The sequence below is a fragment of the Pseudorasbora parva genome, chromosome 19 (assembly GCF_024679245.1).
Source record: "Pseudorasbora parva isolate DD20220531a chromosome 19, ASM2467924v1, whole genome shotgun sequence".
In the NCBI taxonomy this organism is placed as follows: Eukaryota; Metazoa; Chordata; class Actinopteri; order Cypriniformes; family Gobionidae; genus Pseudorasbora; species Pseudorasbora parva.
The window spans coordinates 31,873,932-31,891,413 of record NC_090190.1 but is presented as its reverse complement, the minus strand read 5'-3'; the positions used below and the strand labels follow the sequence as shown (position 1 = coordinate 31,891,413).

At 37.1% G+C, this 17,482-nt stretch overlaps 2 protein-coding genes across 3 annotated transcripts; one reads left to right on the top strand and one right to left on the bottom strand.

Moving 5' to 3' along the window:
* Positions 1-701: 701 nt before the first annotated feature.
* On the top strand, positions 702-1,823 carry LOC137047393 (formyl peptide receptor-related sequence 4-like). Its single transcript, XM_067425023.1, has 2 exons — positions 702-1,232; positions 1,326-1,823. Exons 1-2 carry the CDS (start codon positions 702-704, stop codon positions 1,821-1,823), a joined length of 1,029 nt encoding a protein of 342 aa, XP_067281124.1.
* Positions 1,824-4,824: 3,001 nt separating this feature from the next.
* On the bottom strand, positions 4,825-17,118 carry lim2.4 (lens intrinsic membrane protein 2.4). Of its 2 annotated transcripts, XM_067425112.1 has the most exons (7): positions 16,852-17,118; positions 8,855-8,892; positions 7,221-7,434; positions 6,911-6,985; positions 6,611-6,760; positions 6,371-6,505; positions 4,825-5,106 (listed from the first exon to the last, which is right to left on the bottom strand). In XM_067425112.1, exons 1-7 carry the CDS (start codon positions 16,865-16,867, stop codon positions 5,045-5,047), a joined length of 690 nt encoding a protein of 229 aa, XP_067281213.1. In that variant the 5' UTR covers positions 16,868-17,118; the 3' UTR covers positions 4,825-5,044. The 2 variants fall into 2 exon arrangements, with proteins under 2 accessions (XP_067281213.1, XP_067281214.1); XM_067425113.1 differs by lacking the exon at positions 6,911-6,985.
* Positions 17,119-17,482: the final 364 nt, after the last annotated feature.

The following is a 17,482-nucleotide window of genomic DNA, read 5'->3' as shown; positions in this document are numbered from 1 at the left end:
GCGCTTGTTGATTAGCAACCACACTTTGAATACACTTGTGGTGTAACAATCACAAAATGGTTTTACCTTGTCTGACAGAGATTCAAATTATGAATATTGATATGGAATGGAATGGAAATATTGATATTGAAGGAACTGTATGTAAGAAATGTATTTCAGTTAATCATAAAATGGCCCTGATATGTCACTAGACATTAAGAAATCATGTTAATTTCAAATACTTATATCATTGACAACAGTAGTCCGGCCAGGATATTGTCATTTAAAAAGTTGTTGTTGCAGCCCTCAACTGATGTTGATGTTGGCATGTTGTGTTTTGGCCTGAAGCTCCGCCCTCCAGCTATCTACCAATCACGAACTCAGTAGTGTTTCGGCATTTGGGTTGCCAGATCTGCTCTAGTTACCACAGCTGCAGATCTACAAACGTTCCTGCTTGATCCTGCAGCCTATCTGGCAACCTGGAGTCAGGGGGAGGGGGAGAGGGAATACACCGCTCTAGTAATTTGAAAGTGATTTCAGTACCAGTTTTGACCACAATCTTACATACACTTCCATACATACAATTAAATATTTCTATGAGCATTTTAGAAATTCCTATGGCAAATTAGTCTTCCTATTAGTTTACAAATTGACATCATGAATAGATCTATAAATAAAAAAACGAAAGGAATATTAATGGTTTTATTTCTGCTGGTTGTAGCATGACTTCCACTGGCCACTCTGAGGTCTCAAACCACCATGAGAACACTACAGTGGATACTGAAGCCATTATGAAAGATGTCCGCATCTTCTTCCTCACATTCATCATTTTCTTCGGCACCATTGGGAACTCTGTGGTCATCTGGGTTGCCGGCTTCCGCATGACTCCCAGTGTTACTAATGTATGGCTGGTCAACCTCGCCGCTGCTGACCTGATCTTCTGCCTGACACGAGTCCTATCACTAATCTCAAGCATTCTTGACCACTGGTCTTTTGGGGTCTTTCTCTGCAAGTTCAACGGTTTCTTCAAGTATGCCAACATGTTCTGCAGTGTTTTTCTTCTGGCTGTCATCAGTATGGATCGAGCGCTTTGCATTTGCTGCCCAGTGTTCACCAGGAAACGACGGACATTATGTGCTGCTCGTGTGGTCAGTGTGGGAGTGTGGATTGTGGCGCTGATCTTTAGTTCACCGTATTTTGTGTACCGGCAGGTCTTAATTGGAAAGAACAACCTGAGCCACTGCTCACTGAAGGTCAGAATGGCTTCATAAATGCCTGAATGATTATTTTTTACTCGCACATCTATGTAAAATATTGTAAATATGAATTTGTGATTTTATTTCCAGGAGAAAGGAGCAGACGAGGTGGGCAATTCAGCAAAGTATGTCTACTACTGCATTCGTTTCGTCTGTGGATTCCTGTTGCCCTTCCTGGTCATCCTGATATGTTACATACTAGCTGCTGTTGGGATACGCAGAACGCGGCTCTCTGGCAAATCAAGGCCTCTTCGGATTCTTGCTGTATTGGTCTGTGCTTTTTTCTTATGCTGGGCCCCCTACCACTTTCTAGGACTGGTCAAGTTGGTGAATGAAGACAACAAGACTGTACTTATAGCATGGAATATGGCTTCAAACTTAGCCTATTTCAACAGCTGCATTAATCCACTGCTCTACTTCTGCATGGGACTGGATGTTAGACAACAATGCAACCAAAACCTGTCAGGGATTTTTCATAAAGCTCTTATGGAGGAAAGCCACTTTCTGGCGTCCCAGGAACGCTCAAGGAACGAAAGCTGTAATTCCATTTCAAAGAATGCAGACATCCAGTGTCTGACTAATGTTTAAGAGAAATTTGTTAAAAGCAAACTTCAAACTTTTTCAAGTTTTCTTATCCAGTCTGGCATTTGGAATAAATGGAAATAAAATCAATATCTTAGGGAAAATAGCTGCCTGTTTGTATTGCCAGCAGATTGATAGCATTTAAAATTATTATTTACTGCTTGCTTTGTGTGCTCTGTAGTTTCAATTTAAAGACATATATTTACAAAATAAAAATCATATATATATATATAGCAGGTCCAAATATGCAAAGTTAATAAACCATTATATTGCCAGATTAGCCACGTAAGCCTTTCCCATACAAATAGTAATACAGATTAATACTTTTAATAATTAATACCTTGCAGACAAAAGTTAAATATATAATATGATGCATTCAGATTTAAGTTTCTCAACTCTTGTCTTAATAATTCTTTGAGTATACTGCTTTGTTTTGACAATTTGAATTTATTCGATCATTAAACTATTACATTATTAAACTTAACATTAAAGGAATAGTTCACCAAAAAATTTAAATTATTCCATGATTTACTCACCCTCAAGTCATCCTCGGTGTATATGACATTCTTCTTTCAGACGAATACAATTAGAGTTATATTAAGCATTTTAAGCATAAGCATTTTGAACTGCAAGCAGCATTTTCAACACTTTTTCCATTAGTTGAATATAGAAGACGGACGAAAATGTGTTTTCTAAAGTTTTAAATATGAATATATTTCTCACACAAACGTATCGCTTTGCTTCAGAAGGCCTTTATTAACCTCCCGGAGCCGTGTGGAGAACGTTATTTGACAGACAGATGCATTTTTAATGGGCTTCAAAAACAACAACAATTTCTGCCATTATAACTTTTTAAACATAATATAAGCTTTTATTTGTCTGAAAGAAGAATGTCATATACACCTATAGATGGCTTGAGGGTGAGTAAATCATGGGCTAATTTTCATTTTTGGGTGAACTATCCCTTTAAGGAATTTTGTTCAATTTGAAATTCTTTGTTCAAATGTGCATGTTTGACTAGCAGTTACACTGGCTTCCAGTTACATTTAGGGTCGATTTTAAAGTACTATTACTTGTTTATAAATCACTCAATGAGCTAAGACCTCAATACATTGCAGATATGCTGATTAAATACAAACCCAACAGATCACTCAGATCAGCAGGATCAAGTCAGTTAGAAATACCGAGAGTTCACTCAAAAGCCAGGAGAGTCTGCTTTTAGCTATTATGCCAGCCGCAGTTGGAACCGGCTTCCTGAACAGATCAGATGTGCTCCAACAGTTGCCACATTCAAATCCAGACTCAGAACACATCTGTTTAGCTGTGCCTTTCCTGAATGAGCACTGTACCACTGTACATCCGACTGATCGCCCTATGCATCATCTTTTTATTCTTTTTATAACTGTTTTAGTTTACCTTTGTTCTTATCTTTGGTTATCATCATTTAATTTTTTTTAATTATCTTTACAACTGTATATTTCTATTTCTTATACATCTGTTGATTATTACTTTTGGTTAGGGCTGTCTGACTGGAAGAGACTGGAAAAGGAGAGCAGTGTGCTTTGAGTGTAAAGAAGCGGACTTAAGAAAGGCAAAGGTAACGTCCCATACAGGAGCCCATCTTGGACCCACTTGTAAGGTCCAGGAGACATTGCGAACCTGCTCTATCTTTTCTATCTCAGATAGGAGTACCCGAATTTTGAATCAGTCAGATAGGAATCTATCTGGAATCTGTTTTTTTTTTGTTGTTGTTTTTTTTTTTTAAATTCTCTTTATAACTGTTTCTATTTTTATTTTTACACATTGTATTCTTTTTCTTATGCTTATGTTATCCCTATTTTAAATTCATTTCTATGTAAAGCACTTTGAATTGCCATTGTGTATGAAATGTGCTATATAAATAAACTTGCCTTGCCTTGTCTAGCTAGAACACCACTTGGGGGAATTCATTTGTTTCTTGCATAACATTTCAAACCCTATATTTCATAACCTTTAGCTAAACAGGAACTTTTTGTGGGGACTGAATCGGTTATCTGTCATCAGTGTTTTCCCAATTCATGTTTCTTATAATAAAAAGTTAAATCCACAAACATATCTATCTTAAACTTTTAAGTTCTAATGGGACAGCCATTTTATGTTTTAAAGCTGTCGGTTTTTGCACAATTTTTTGTACAGATGCAGACATAAAACCTGAAAACCTGACATGTAAAGTAGCTTTTGAACATACAATATAGCATTACTTCATCTTACTTTATAATATATAGCTTTCTTGAGAAAAAACAAAAGAGGAAATGAATTGTATTTTTACAGTAGACAAAAAATATTAGACTATCACTTCTACTTTTTGACCTCAGTTGGTGAAACTTTTTATTTAAAGAATTGTTCAGAACAGGAAGGTCTATATTGCAAATTTCTAAAAAGCCAAACAATTCTTTGAAAATCTCTTTATATAATACATTTTTGAGTAAAACTGAATAACTTGAAAAAGAACATGTATATATAAAAATGCGTCCTGTTTATTATATATAAACATTGTTTATGTGAGAACCAGGATTCAGTTTTATATATGCATGTTCTTTTTTAAGATTAACACAGAATGCGCCACACTCGCTGACTATGGAATTAAGCAGCAAGTGTGAAGATGTAAGTCTGATATGTATGGTGAAAACACTGTTTACGTGAGAAACAGGATGCATTTTTATATATGCGTGTTCTTTTTTAAGATTAACACAGGATGTGCCACACTTGCTGACTATGGAATTAAGCTACGAGTGTGAAGCTGTAAGTCTGATATGTATGGTGAATGTCTGCAACACTAAAGATAAATTATAAATACAACTTAAATAACTGCATGTGCAATCTGTAACTTCTTAAAGCATGGACAGATGCTCTAAATATGATAAATAGCAAGTTTTTATGTGAGGTCATAAATATATTCCACTGCAATATGTCAAGATAGAAATTTCCCAGAAAGTGATTTGATTTGATGTGGATTTTTATTGAAAAAAAATATGAAAAGTGAAATAAACATTTGTGAAAACTGGTATATTTATCTGTGCAGAATTTTACAAATATATTTGCATGTGTAAAAAAAGCTATTGATATGGTGTGTTTTTGCAGTTTAGTGTTTTAAGGCATAACGTTAAGTATTCTACATAAATCTGATGAAAGTCCTGATGATTTCCAGGCCAAAACTTTCTGCTGCATGCAGTTTTAATTCCTTCAGGTTAGCGACTTCCAACCACTCTCCTGGATTCATACATTCTGTGGGCACACATGGAGAATATCCCTGCAACAGACAATTTTCAAATCACAAACATGTAAACAAGTGCTTCAAATATCACCTAAAAATAAATAAACACATTAAAGAGTAAGCGATTGTTTACTTAGATCGTTTGCTTGTTTTAACAATTGAATAGAGTTAATAAAGACACTGTAAAAAAGAAGAAGTTAATTTAACTTAATTTAAAAAGTTAGTGTCTGTGCTGCCTTAAAATTTTAAGTTTAGATGTACTAAGTGACAACTTGGATATTTGCGTTGACTAAATGAAACATTTGAAGGCAGAAAGAACACTTCTTTACGAGCCCTGCACAAAACGTAAATTGTGTAAAATCTTTGTTTTGCTAAATCGTGAGGCAATTTACTATTTGCGTTCCCGAATTAGTAAATCATGCACACAAGCCTACTATTTTTTTCGCACGTCATGAGCGGTGCTCTATACTTTTTAAGTTGAAACAACTATTTTTTTTACAGTGCATGCAAGTCTTCATAATTACTGTGCTAACCATAAAGATGAGGGTAAATGCCCATGCACACTAAAGACCATAACAAAAGTAATATAAAGATAAACTATTTTAGCATCCAATATTCGGACAATATTGTTCTGTTTTTTTCTAAGCATGCACTGTAAAAAAAAAAAAAGTACAATGCAGTGCAATCGACTTGGATGTTTAAGTTATTTCAACCTAAATTATGTTAAAGTGACTTTTAAAAAATGAGTTACATCTTGTATAACTAATAAAAACAAGTTTAACATTTCTTAACTTATTTTGATGAGTTAAAACAATGTAAAAACATATGTCATAACTTATTGAACATATAATTTTTTATAGTGTGTGTTTGTCTGTCACTTTAATAGCATAATGGATTCTGATTGGCTGTCAATGTTTTTATTGTTCATCAGCTGGAGAAAAAAAAATCGTTCTGAAAGTGATTCCAACTATATAATTTCTCTGTGCTGTTATCGTAGCTGTGGTTATAACTCTGCTATTCTTTAATACTTCTTTACAACTATATCTTTATCGTTATCTTTATAGTTATTTTCCTTGGTGTGAATGGCCTTTAAAGTTTGGTCTGCATGTACTTGCTCGTTTTGCTTTTGTGGCAGAACTTTATCATGTGGTCCTTACAACCACCTCCTGAAACACATCCAAGCCACATTTCCTTGATTATATCCATTCTGCACTACTAGAACTTTGAACATTTTCTCTGTTCTACCATTTGAAAAGCTACTTTGGTCAGTTTTTTTTAAATAGCAAAGGTTTTTTATCACCTGCAAAGAAGGTCATGAGCATAGCCACCCATCCTAAAATGTAGGACCAGGAGAAGCGCCAGTCTCCGAAACGCTTGCCCAGGAAGCTTAGGGTTACGCCAGTGTAGATCGCCATAGCCAGCAGCACAAACAGAGCTGGGTGTGAACAAAGCAATAGATTAATCCATGTTTGATCTTTTTTTACATTTAAATATGCTAAAATTGACATTCTACAGCTCATTGCGCGTGTTTGTGACTTACTGGAGATGAAAAACATGATTCCTGCTGCAAAGGAACGACTGAATCTCTCAAAGGCAGAAAAATAGGCAAATGAGAGGATGCCTGCCATGATGCCCGCAAAGCACGCCATTCCTGAGAGGATCATGAATGCCCGTGTGGCATTCCAGTATGCTGAGGACAGAGATGAGATATGTTCTCAAAGCTACAGTAAAGATGGGTATCCTCCACTCATCTCCCCCAAAATCCCAACCAAATCTTTGGAGTGTTTTTCTTTTTTCTTTTTCTTATTTGATCTTTCAAAAACTGTCCCTGCAGAATCACCTTGAACGAACCACAGTACGGCTCCTGTAATCTCAGATGCCATCTTATGAGACCAGGGAAACAACTTTGGAGAACCTGTTCAGAATACGAATGTGCAACACAAACCAGTGTATGGAGCTCTGTGTAGCAAAAAGAATAAACCACTGCCATCTACAGGCAAAAAATGGTCTGAAAGCTCAAATGCAGGGGCAAAATTTGTGTATAATGTTATTGGGGACTTTACACATAGGGGAGTTATAACTTCACATAGATTTAAAATAGCCATAGACAGTAGACACACACAAATATGTGCATGAATAAATGTGCTTACCTATACTTGCTGTCTGCATGTAGCACTTGTTGGCCATGCAGTACCTCCACAGGCCCTGATGGGCATAGCTGCCCGAGAGGCGATACTGCATCCAATAATCTGTCGCCGTGGAGACCACTATTAGGATGTTCCCCACAATGGCACAGAACAGGCCGCCGCCCATAAAGCTGTACATCCTGACACACGCTGTGACTATGCAGGAAGGAGATATACACTATACAGATATGAGAAATGAGCAATGAAAAAGTTTAGATTTTAGACAGATTCTTATGTATACACAGTCATAAAAGTCTTGAAAATATAATTCAAACAATTTCTTTTCAAAATACATGCCAAAGGGGAGGAAAAACTAACATCTTTCAACACAAACTTTGTAATTCAATAAAATAAACATTAAATTAAAATTATCTGGATACTCAATTTAAACAATACACTGTAAAATATTCTTTCAAAAATAAGTTACCTGGTTGCCTTAAAATTTTGAGTTCATTGAAATTAAAAAATTGAGTTAATATAATGAACAATTTTGAGAATCGACAACCTTTATTCAAATATTATTATTTGTAAGCCAAATTGTGCTATTTTTATGATTTATCACATTTTTATATGGTTCAGAGACAATAATAATTTGAGTTTCTATTTGTTAAACCAATTTCCTTCATTGTACCAACTCAAATTTTTAATTTCAATAAACTCAAAATTTTAAGGCAACCAGGTTACTTACTTTAAGTTAAACCAACAATATTTTTTACAATGTACTTTGTAAGCTTCACAATAATAGATTTCAGTAATGCCTTACAATAAGATCTCTTTTATTAACTTTAGTCAATGCCTTAACTGACATGAACTAACAATGAGGAATATATTGTATCTTTGTCAGTGTCAATTCATAAAAAATTCACACACTGTGCATTAACTTATATAAACAGACACAACTTTTGCTCTTAAAAATGTATTAGTAAGTGTTGAGAATAATAAATGATTGTAGCAGTATTGTTCATTGTTAGTTCATGTTAACTAATGTAGTTAAGTCATGTTGTAAGGTTAAAAATAATGGGAGACAGTGGGTTTAAACAAAACCGTTTACATTTAAATGAACAAATGAAACCTTATTGTAAAGTGTTACCGGTAACACTTTACTTAAAGCCTTTATGTAAAATACATTATAAAAGTATAAAAGCAATAAATATTATTCCTTTTAATGCTCTATTGTGTATGGTAATGTATGGTATATTTTAATAAACCTTTGGAAAGTATAACTGGAAAGTATTTTATATGTAATAAGGAGTATGTGAAAATTAATATAGTGAAGTGGTAATGTGTTACCCAGATTTCGTTGTTTGCGTCATTTTTTTATTCATTATTTTTCTACGTACATGGAGCTTAAAAATGTAGATGCTATTTTTGTTATACTTCGATATATTGAAGGAAAAAAAAAACCTGTCGCACTGAGACATCTGAACTTTAGATTATTCCAGGTTATATAGTCATACAGAAATTTCTGTAATATCTGTAATGGGCATGCTCATCATAGAGTAAGTAGCACTTCTATTCACACTGCATTGATGTTTCAATCAGTGAATCAAATATTTTCAATATACATATACAAAAAAAGCAAGTTTTTCACAGCTTACCTTGTTGCTTCTGAGGCAAATCCCTCTTTGCTTATCCTCTGGGGAAAGAGGGAGTGAGAGAGTGGAGAGGGAGAGAGATATGTTAAGAGGCAAAAGAGAAATAGACAACCTCTGTTGCCCTTTTTTTGTTGATGGTGGCAAAATCCTTTAAATGCTACCTCCTCTGTCTCTGAAACAAATACACTTGAACTGGTTAGGGCAGGGGCCATGGTTTGTCGGACTTTTCACTGTGTGTATGCATGATGTCAATGGTCCTTCTATTGTTTGAAGAGTAGACTGTTCTGTAGCTGCACATATTCAATGGATTGCTTTGGTGCGGTGGTCAATGCAAAATGCTGAGTTGCATGGTTGCTTTGACAAGGGCCACACCGTAGCTCTCATCAGGCATACCTATAGTTTATAATGCAATAACCCCAGTGTTTCCCGTTCCCAAATCAAATTACTGATTTTTTTTTTCAATATAGAGGAAATATATAAAATGATATGCACATGATGAAAAATGCATGTGGATAAAATGATCAATGCAAGTGAATGAGCCATGTTTATAAACATATAACCCAAATAAATGTGTTTAACTCATTTTATGAGTGTCAAATAACGACCTTTCACAAAACAGCTTATGGAGGAGTGTGTGGTTTATTCCTATGAATTACATTACTGGATACAAATGTAATATTTTGTGAAATTCTTAGTTTCTTGGTTTACAAAAAAGCCTCAAACATGCAGTGGAATATCCATCCAATTTTTACACCTACTTATTCTAGTTGGATTAAATATATATATTAAATCATCTTTTTTTCCCATTCTCCCCCAAGAAAGGTGATTTAAGCAATTTTGAGCATGTCATGGTTGTTGGTGCCAGACGGGCCGGTCTGAGTATTTCATAATCTGTTCAGTTACTGGGATTTCCACGCACAACCATTTCTAGGGTTTGCAAAGAATTGTGTGAAAAAGGAAAAACATCCAGTATGCGGCAGTCCTGTGGGCGAAAATGCCTTGTTGATGCTAGAGGTCAGAGGAGAATGGGCCGACTGATTCAAACTGATAGAAGAGCAACTTTGACTGAAATAACCACTCGTTACAACCGAGGTATGCAGCAAAGCATCTGTGAAGCCACAACACGCACAACCTTGAGGTGGATGGGCGACTACAGAAGAAGACCCCACTGGGTAGCACTCATCTCCACTACAAATAGGAAAAAGAGGCAACAATTTGCACAAGCTCACCAAAATTGGACAGCTGAAGACTGGAAAAATGTTGCCTGGTCTGATGAGTCTCGATTTATGTTGAGACATTCAGATGGTAGAGTCAGAATTTGGCATAAACAGAATGAGAACATGGATCCATCATGCCTTGTTACCACTGTGCAGGCTGGTGACGGTGGTGTAATGGTATGGAGGATGTTTTCTTGGCACACTGTAGGCCCCTTAGATCCAATTGGGCATCGTTTAAATGCCACGGCCTACCTGAGCATTGTTTCTGATCATGTACATCCCTTTATGACCACCATGAACCCATCCTCTGATGGCTACTTCCAGCAGGATAATGCACCATGCCGCAAAGCTCAAATCATTTCAAATTGGTTTCTTGAACACGACAATGAGTTCACTGTACTTTATTCGCATTATTCAGTCAATCCTCTCTCTCATTTCTTAAACGTGTTCCACTAGCGAGCGGTGGGGGGAGGGTTGTTGTTCCCAGGCCTCTTTGGCAACATCCAGTAGTCCACGAGATTGTCAGCCGAACAGCAACTCGAATTGAGTAAAGCCAGTGGAAGCTTGGGGCACCTCTCGTATCCCAAAGAGCACATAGGGGATCATTCTGTCCCAATCGCGTCCATCTTCAGTTGCCACTCGCTTTAACATCTGCTTGAGGGTCTGGTTGAAGCATTCTACTAGACTATCTGTCTGGGGGTGGTATACTGATGTGTGGAGGTGTTTCACTTACTCAGATCTCAACCGTCCAGGTTCCTGAGGAAGCATAGATTGAGACGGTTTGGGCTGGCACATACCTCTTGTCCCCATGGACACAGGAGATTGGGAGGAGGGACCTGCCCGGTTTTCTGGATCCAGCAACTGGGGTTAAATGAGGCTGACACTGCTGCCCGTATCCAAGACGGCTCGGACTCTGCCTTTTACCCGGACCTCTTCCTCTAGTGCCCCGATGGGAACGTTATGATGCACAATACACCCCGCCATCCAGGCCTGGGCCTCTGGCGGATTCGGATCAGTCGACATGGGCTCATCCTGTTCAGGTGCTCGAGAGAGAGGCCCACCAGACTCCCTGACTTTTGGGGGCTTTTCAATCCTCGCCGTTCTCCAGTGCCTCTACAGGGGAAGAAGGCGGCTCTCTCTCCCAAATCCCTTGCCGTTGCAGCCTCAGACAGCTCCACAGCTTCCACCAACTCAGGTACTGTGTGTGGATTTTGGAGCCCGACAGTGCTTCGGTGGGGGCGGGGTAGTGCATGTAGCAGTCTATCTACCGTGACTTCTTCGATCACATCTGACACAGTTTGATTCTAACCAGTTTAATAAGTCGGCTCAGTTGGGCCGCTTGCATGCGGATGGGAACCTGCGCATCATAAACCCAATCACGGACCTTCTGAGCTGCGCAGACTGGAGAGAGGCCTATCTGAGCCAGGATCTGTTTCTTCAAAAAAACATAATCATTCAGGTGAGATAGAGGAAGAGAAAAATTAACTCGTTGGGGATCCCCGGTGAGGAGGGGAGCTAATTTTGTTATCCATTCCCCTTCTTCCCAACCTTCTCTCCTTGCAGCCACTTCGAACATGTGCAAAAAAACCTGGGCCGTCCTGTTCTGACATCTTTGAAAGGGTCATGGATTGCTCTGGAGGTCAGACATCAGCCAACAGGGTCCTGGTGTAATTTGCATGAAGCCGCACCAGTTCCTCTGCCACGTGGTTTTGTCCTGCCACCACCTGTTCTGATAACTGTTGTTGACGGACTGACACTTCAGCGAGATGTCGGATTACATCCCCTATGGTAGGGAGAGAAGTGGCCTCACCGGGTTCCTCATGTTTTCCTTAAGTGTCTCCTGCCCGCATTCTCCACCAATGTCGCCCTTGACTATGGGAACAGAGGAGAACAGACACAAAATGCAGTGAAGTGTCACCCAGAGGCATTTTTATTATTTTAAACAGTGTCAATGTCCGTGCAAACAAACTCAGTCTCTGTGGTTTAGTGCCAGTGAAGTGCTTTGTAGTGTGGGCAGTCCCTCCTTGCTCTGTGGAGAGAGGGAAGCTTTCGTCGGCCTGGCTGGGTAATCCACACTCCCTCAGAACAAAGTCAATTGCTCTCTAGGCAAAAAGGAAGACACACAGAGGTTAGGTATATATATATTTGATATATATGTTTGACCCCGTTTCGCATTCAGAACTGCCTTAATTCTACGTGCCATTTATTCAACAAGGTGCTGAAAGCATTCTTTAGAAATGTTGGCCCATATTTATAGAATAGCATCTTGCATTTGATGGATATTTCTGGGATGCTCATCCAGGGCACAAAGCTCCCGATCCACCACATCCCAAAGATGGAGTTGAGATATAGTGACTGTGGGGGCCATTTTAGTACAGTGAATTTTCATGTTCAAGAAACCAATTTGAAATGATCCATGCTTTGTGACATGGTGCATTATCCTGCTGGAAGTAGCCATCAGAGGATGGTGGTAATAAAGGGATGGACATTAGGGGTGCAACGGATCGCAGTTGATCCGTGATCCGCACGGAACGGAACGCACGTGACCCGCGGATTTATTGCAAAAGAAAAAGAGAAAACACACAAACTTTACAACAAACAAACTTCCTTTGGGTATTACAAAACTGTAATGTGCACAACTGTAAACAATATTGCAGCACATATTGGAACTCAACATACAACATACATAGAACTAATGCTTCACACCCCTTCTCATCAGTGAAGTTGAGATTCACCAGAGAGAAATTTAGGAGATTTTAGGAATTTAGGAGACATTATCAAAAAGAAAAAGAAAAAAAGAAAAAAAAAGAGTACAATTTGCTCAACATATTTTGACAACTAGTTCAACATTTTTGTATGTAATGACTAAAGCAATGAAATGAGGACTATTTTATATGGAAGGACTTTTATATGGAATGACTATTTAGCCTTCAAAATGATAGTTAATTTTGCCTGACATGACATAATTAAATGATAATGCTATAAAACCGCAGAGAGTTGTATGAAAGCAATTGATGAATGTCCAAAAGCATTTGCAATTTGTTGGAAGGAATGAAAAACTGCTACTATGATGTGCACAAATGACTAAATGCTGTAGAGGTTGAACTAACTGTTGTGCAAATGTAAATAGTGATGTGAGAAATGCACCAAGGCGACTGAGAAAAACTTTAATAATGTTATGGTAAATTTATAAAAGATTATTATGTAAGGTAAACAAATTTATCAATTTAATTTACCTTTAAAACTTTTACATAAATAACAACAAGCATATTTTTTAGAAATAAAATGCAAAAACAACTCACTGAACAAACTCAAATTTAACTGAGAGCAGGAATTCCATCCAATGAACGTGTATTGGCCATGTGCCTTAGCACAGGTACCACTCTTCTGCATAATGGTAACCACAAAATTACGGCAACTCCTCAATGTTTAACATAACTGAACATTAAACACTATAAACTAACAACATCTTCCCCTTTACTCAAAATAACACTTTAATCCCTAAATTTACTCTCCTAATTCAGTCCCTTGCAAAGCATCCTGAGAACTACAGATCCACTGCCAAGTTAGTTATGTCAGCACAAATATTTCATGTAGTTAACACAGATGAATTAAGTAAACTTCAGTTTTAAATATTAGGTTTATTAAACACACCTAAATTGAGAAAAAATGATATGTAAGTAAAGTGGATAGAATTTAAATGTGTCATATCTAGGAAGGGCCTGAATATTTTGTTTTATTACTCAGGCCTCTCTGTATGATATCCTATGGTTTATGACATGGTCTTTGATAGTAGCTCTTATCTCAGTTACCCTATTCTGGCCCTTCTTTGCGCACCACCATGCATAACTCCTCATCATCCCTTAAAGGGTTAGTTCACCCAAAAATGACATTTCTTTCATTAATGACTCAATGTAGTTCCACACCCGTAAGACCTCTGTTCATCTTCGGAACACAGTTTAAGATATTTTAGATTTAGTCCGAGGCCTTTCTGTCCTTTGAATATAAGTGTATGCCCACTTGCTGTCCACGTCCAGAAGGTAATGAAAACATCATCAAAGTAGTCCATATGTGACATCAGTTGGTTAGTTAGACTCTTTTGAAGCGTCGACAATACATTTTGGTCCAAAAATAACCAAAAATACGACTTTATTCAGCATTGTCTTCTCTTCCGTGTTCCTCAAATAAAGAATCAAACGGTCATGATTCAAGATTCGAATTGAGTGTCAAACTGGCAAACTGCTGAAATCACGTGACATTGGCGATTCGAATCACAAATCAATCTGCTGATTCACGACCATTTGATTCTTTATTTGAGGTTTGAAAACAAACGTGGAAGAAAAGACAATGCTGAATAAATTCGTATTTTTTGTCATTTTTGGACAAAAAATTAATTGTCGATGCTTCAAAAGAGTCTAACTAACCAACTGATGTCACATATGGACTACTTTTTTAATGGTGTTTTCATTACCTACTGGATGTGGACAGCAAGTGGGCATACACTTGCAAAACAACTAATGTCCATAAGGTTTTGCTGAGGAGCTTTTAATGCGCATTTAAGATGCAAATCTGTGCTATTGCTATAGCTAAAAGTTTGTCAACTAGCTAGTCTAGCATTATAATTAATTTGTATAACAGTAAAATATGTGAAAGTAAAGTGGATGAATGAATATAAAAAATTGAATGCCTGAATCATCAGGGAGCCATATAAAATTCATTTTGAGACTAGAGTCACTTAAAATGTTTTAATTCCATGATGTTAGTTAGTCTGTCAATAATTACCTACCCCAACACGTGTCCTAACTACACGCGACGCAACGCGTCGAATTAACATGTTAATTAACATTAACACGTCAAATTAAAACTCGAATTAACATGGAAAATATACCTTTTATCGAGTGTCGCTCACTCGATTAAAGGTATATTTTCCATGTTTATTCGAGTTTTTGAAACGGTTTCTATTTTTGTGCGAAGTCGCGGCTGGAACAACAACACAAAAAATGGCAATGTTAATCTCAGGTAGTGTTTATGTGCTTTATTTAATGTTAAAAGTGTTCAATGTTACTTTAAATATCATTTAGCGCTCCCAGCTTTGTCATACTAAAAGCAGCAACAGATAAGTCACCTCAGATCTTGAAATTAAACACATTAAAACAAAAGCGTTCAAACTGTGAACAACAAAAAAGTATATTCTATGACAAAGATTGTTTTAGTAACTCAGTATGTATTTTAGTAGTTTAAATGGTGTAAAATTTGTGAATTTGATAATGTAAACTTATTCATTAATATCTGGTGCCGTGCACTTGCCGCTAGAGCCCGCCCACGCGCTGTTCTGATTGGCTGGGGTTTTGAGATTGATTAGTTGCATCTTGTAGTCGCGTCGTGTCTGGTGTGGACAGACAAGTTGCTTTTCGCTGGAATCTTATCGCGTCACGTGTAGTTAGGACACGGTGTAATGCCACACCCGCAAGCTTTCTCCGAAAGAGCTTTCTCTTCCTTCATTGAATGTATGTGTATACTTTCCCTTTTCAGAAAGGTAATAAAAACATTATCAAAGTAGTCCTGTGACATCAGTTGGTTAGTTAGAATCTCTTGAAGCATCGAAAATATATTTTGGTCCAAAAATAACAAAAACTACGACTTTATTCAGCATTATCTTCTCTTCGGTGTTTGTTTTCAATCCGCAAACAAAGATTTGAACTGTTATGAATCAGCGTATTGATTCAGGATTCTGATTGCGTGTCAAACTGCTGAAATCACGTGACATTGGCGATCCAAATTCTGAATCAATATGCTTCATAACTTTTCGAATCTTCGTTTGCAGATTGAAAACTAACACGGAAGAGGAGACAATGCTGAATAAAGTCGTAGTTTTTGTTATTTTTGGACCAAAATGTATTTTTGATGCTTCAAGAGATTCTAATTAACAAACTGACGTCACATATGGACTACTTTGATGATGTTTTTATTACCTTTCTGAAAAGGGACAGTTTACACATAGGCCTACATTCAATGGAGGAAGAGAAAGCTCTCGGACTAAATATAAAATATCTTAAACTGTGTTCCGAAGATGAATGGAGGTCTTACGGGTGTCAAACGACATTATTGTAGGCCTAAGTAATTATTGACAGAATTTTCATTTTTTGGGTGGACTACGCTTTAAGTTACATGGACAAAATATGTTTGTTTAACTTAGCTAATTGATTTGTGTGGGACTGATGTAGGCCTACACAAATCATATCCAACTTGGGTTGCTGCTCAAGAAACATTTATTATCGATGTTGAAAACAGTTGAGAGCATTGCTACAGAATTATTTGATGAATAAAGTTCAAAAGAACAGCATTTATCTGAAATATAGCATTCAAAAGGTGTCAGTATGCATTTGTTTTTGTTGTTGTTGTTGAGGAAATTCATATTTTTATTCAGCATGTATTAAATTGGTCAAAATTGACGAAGACATTTAATGTTAGGCTACATAATATTTATTTTTCAGATATAGTGAGCAGAAAAGACTTATTTTATAAATATCTGAAACTTTGAACAGTAAGCTATGTGCATGTCTACATATAAAGGCAATTATGATGACGATCGAAGCTCAAATTTATGTTGATTTCAAAAGCTCAATTTGCCGTGCAGCACAACCTCGTGGCTAGAACAGTGGAAGTTCAGGAAAATATACACTAGCCTACTGGGGAAAAAACAACTCTTTTACAAGCAACACAATCTAATTATATTGATTTATGAGAACGTGTTACACATAATATCGGATAAATAATAATTACCATCTGCGTAGAACATTTTTGTACAGTGTATTAATGTAATAGGTTAATCAATGTCTATTTCCTATCAACTGCTCAAGCATTTTGCGTTCGTGTCATGTGGTTTGACCAAAAACCCGGATTGGATCGCAGGGGTCACCTGAGAAAAATCACCACTCGTCATATTTGCTATTCCTTGAGCAGCTGATGTGACCAAGGGAAATCACACGTTTCGTCCATGTCATAATGTTTTGAATTTTCACACGGATAGGTTTTAAATCGTGGCGAAGACACAAGGTACGTTTTTTTTATTAAGTTCACTCCCTTATTAAAGGCGATTTTAAAGCATAATGCCATTAATTCGTCATGAAACACGCGAGGTTGTAATAGCAATAGGCTATCTAATTTCAACTTTAATTTCCAGTTTCAGCGTTGGAAGTAGATCTCAGTAAGTTAATTTAAACAACGCGTAGCTTTCTATCCCGCACCTGCGAAATACGGTCAGTTTCAGCATACGTACACAACAATAAGTGTGTTGTCACATGTCCACCAAAAGTGTTTTATTCTTTTATTTCAACCTAAGCTGCACTTGTTTACTCCACTCCATATCTTATTAGCGGCAGCGCTAAAACGTGGCCGCTATTAAAACGCTTGC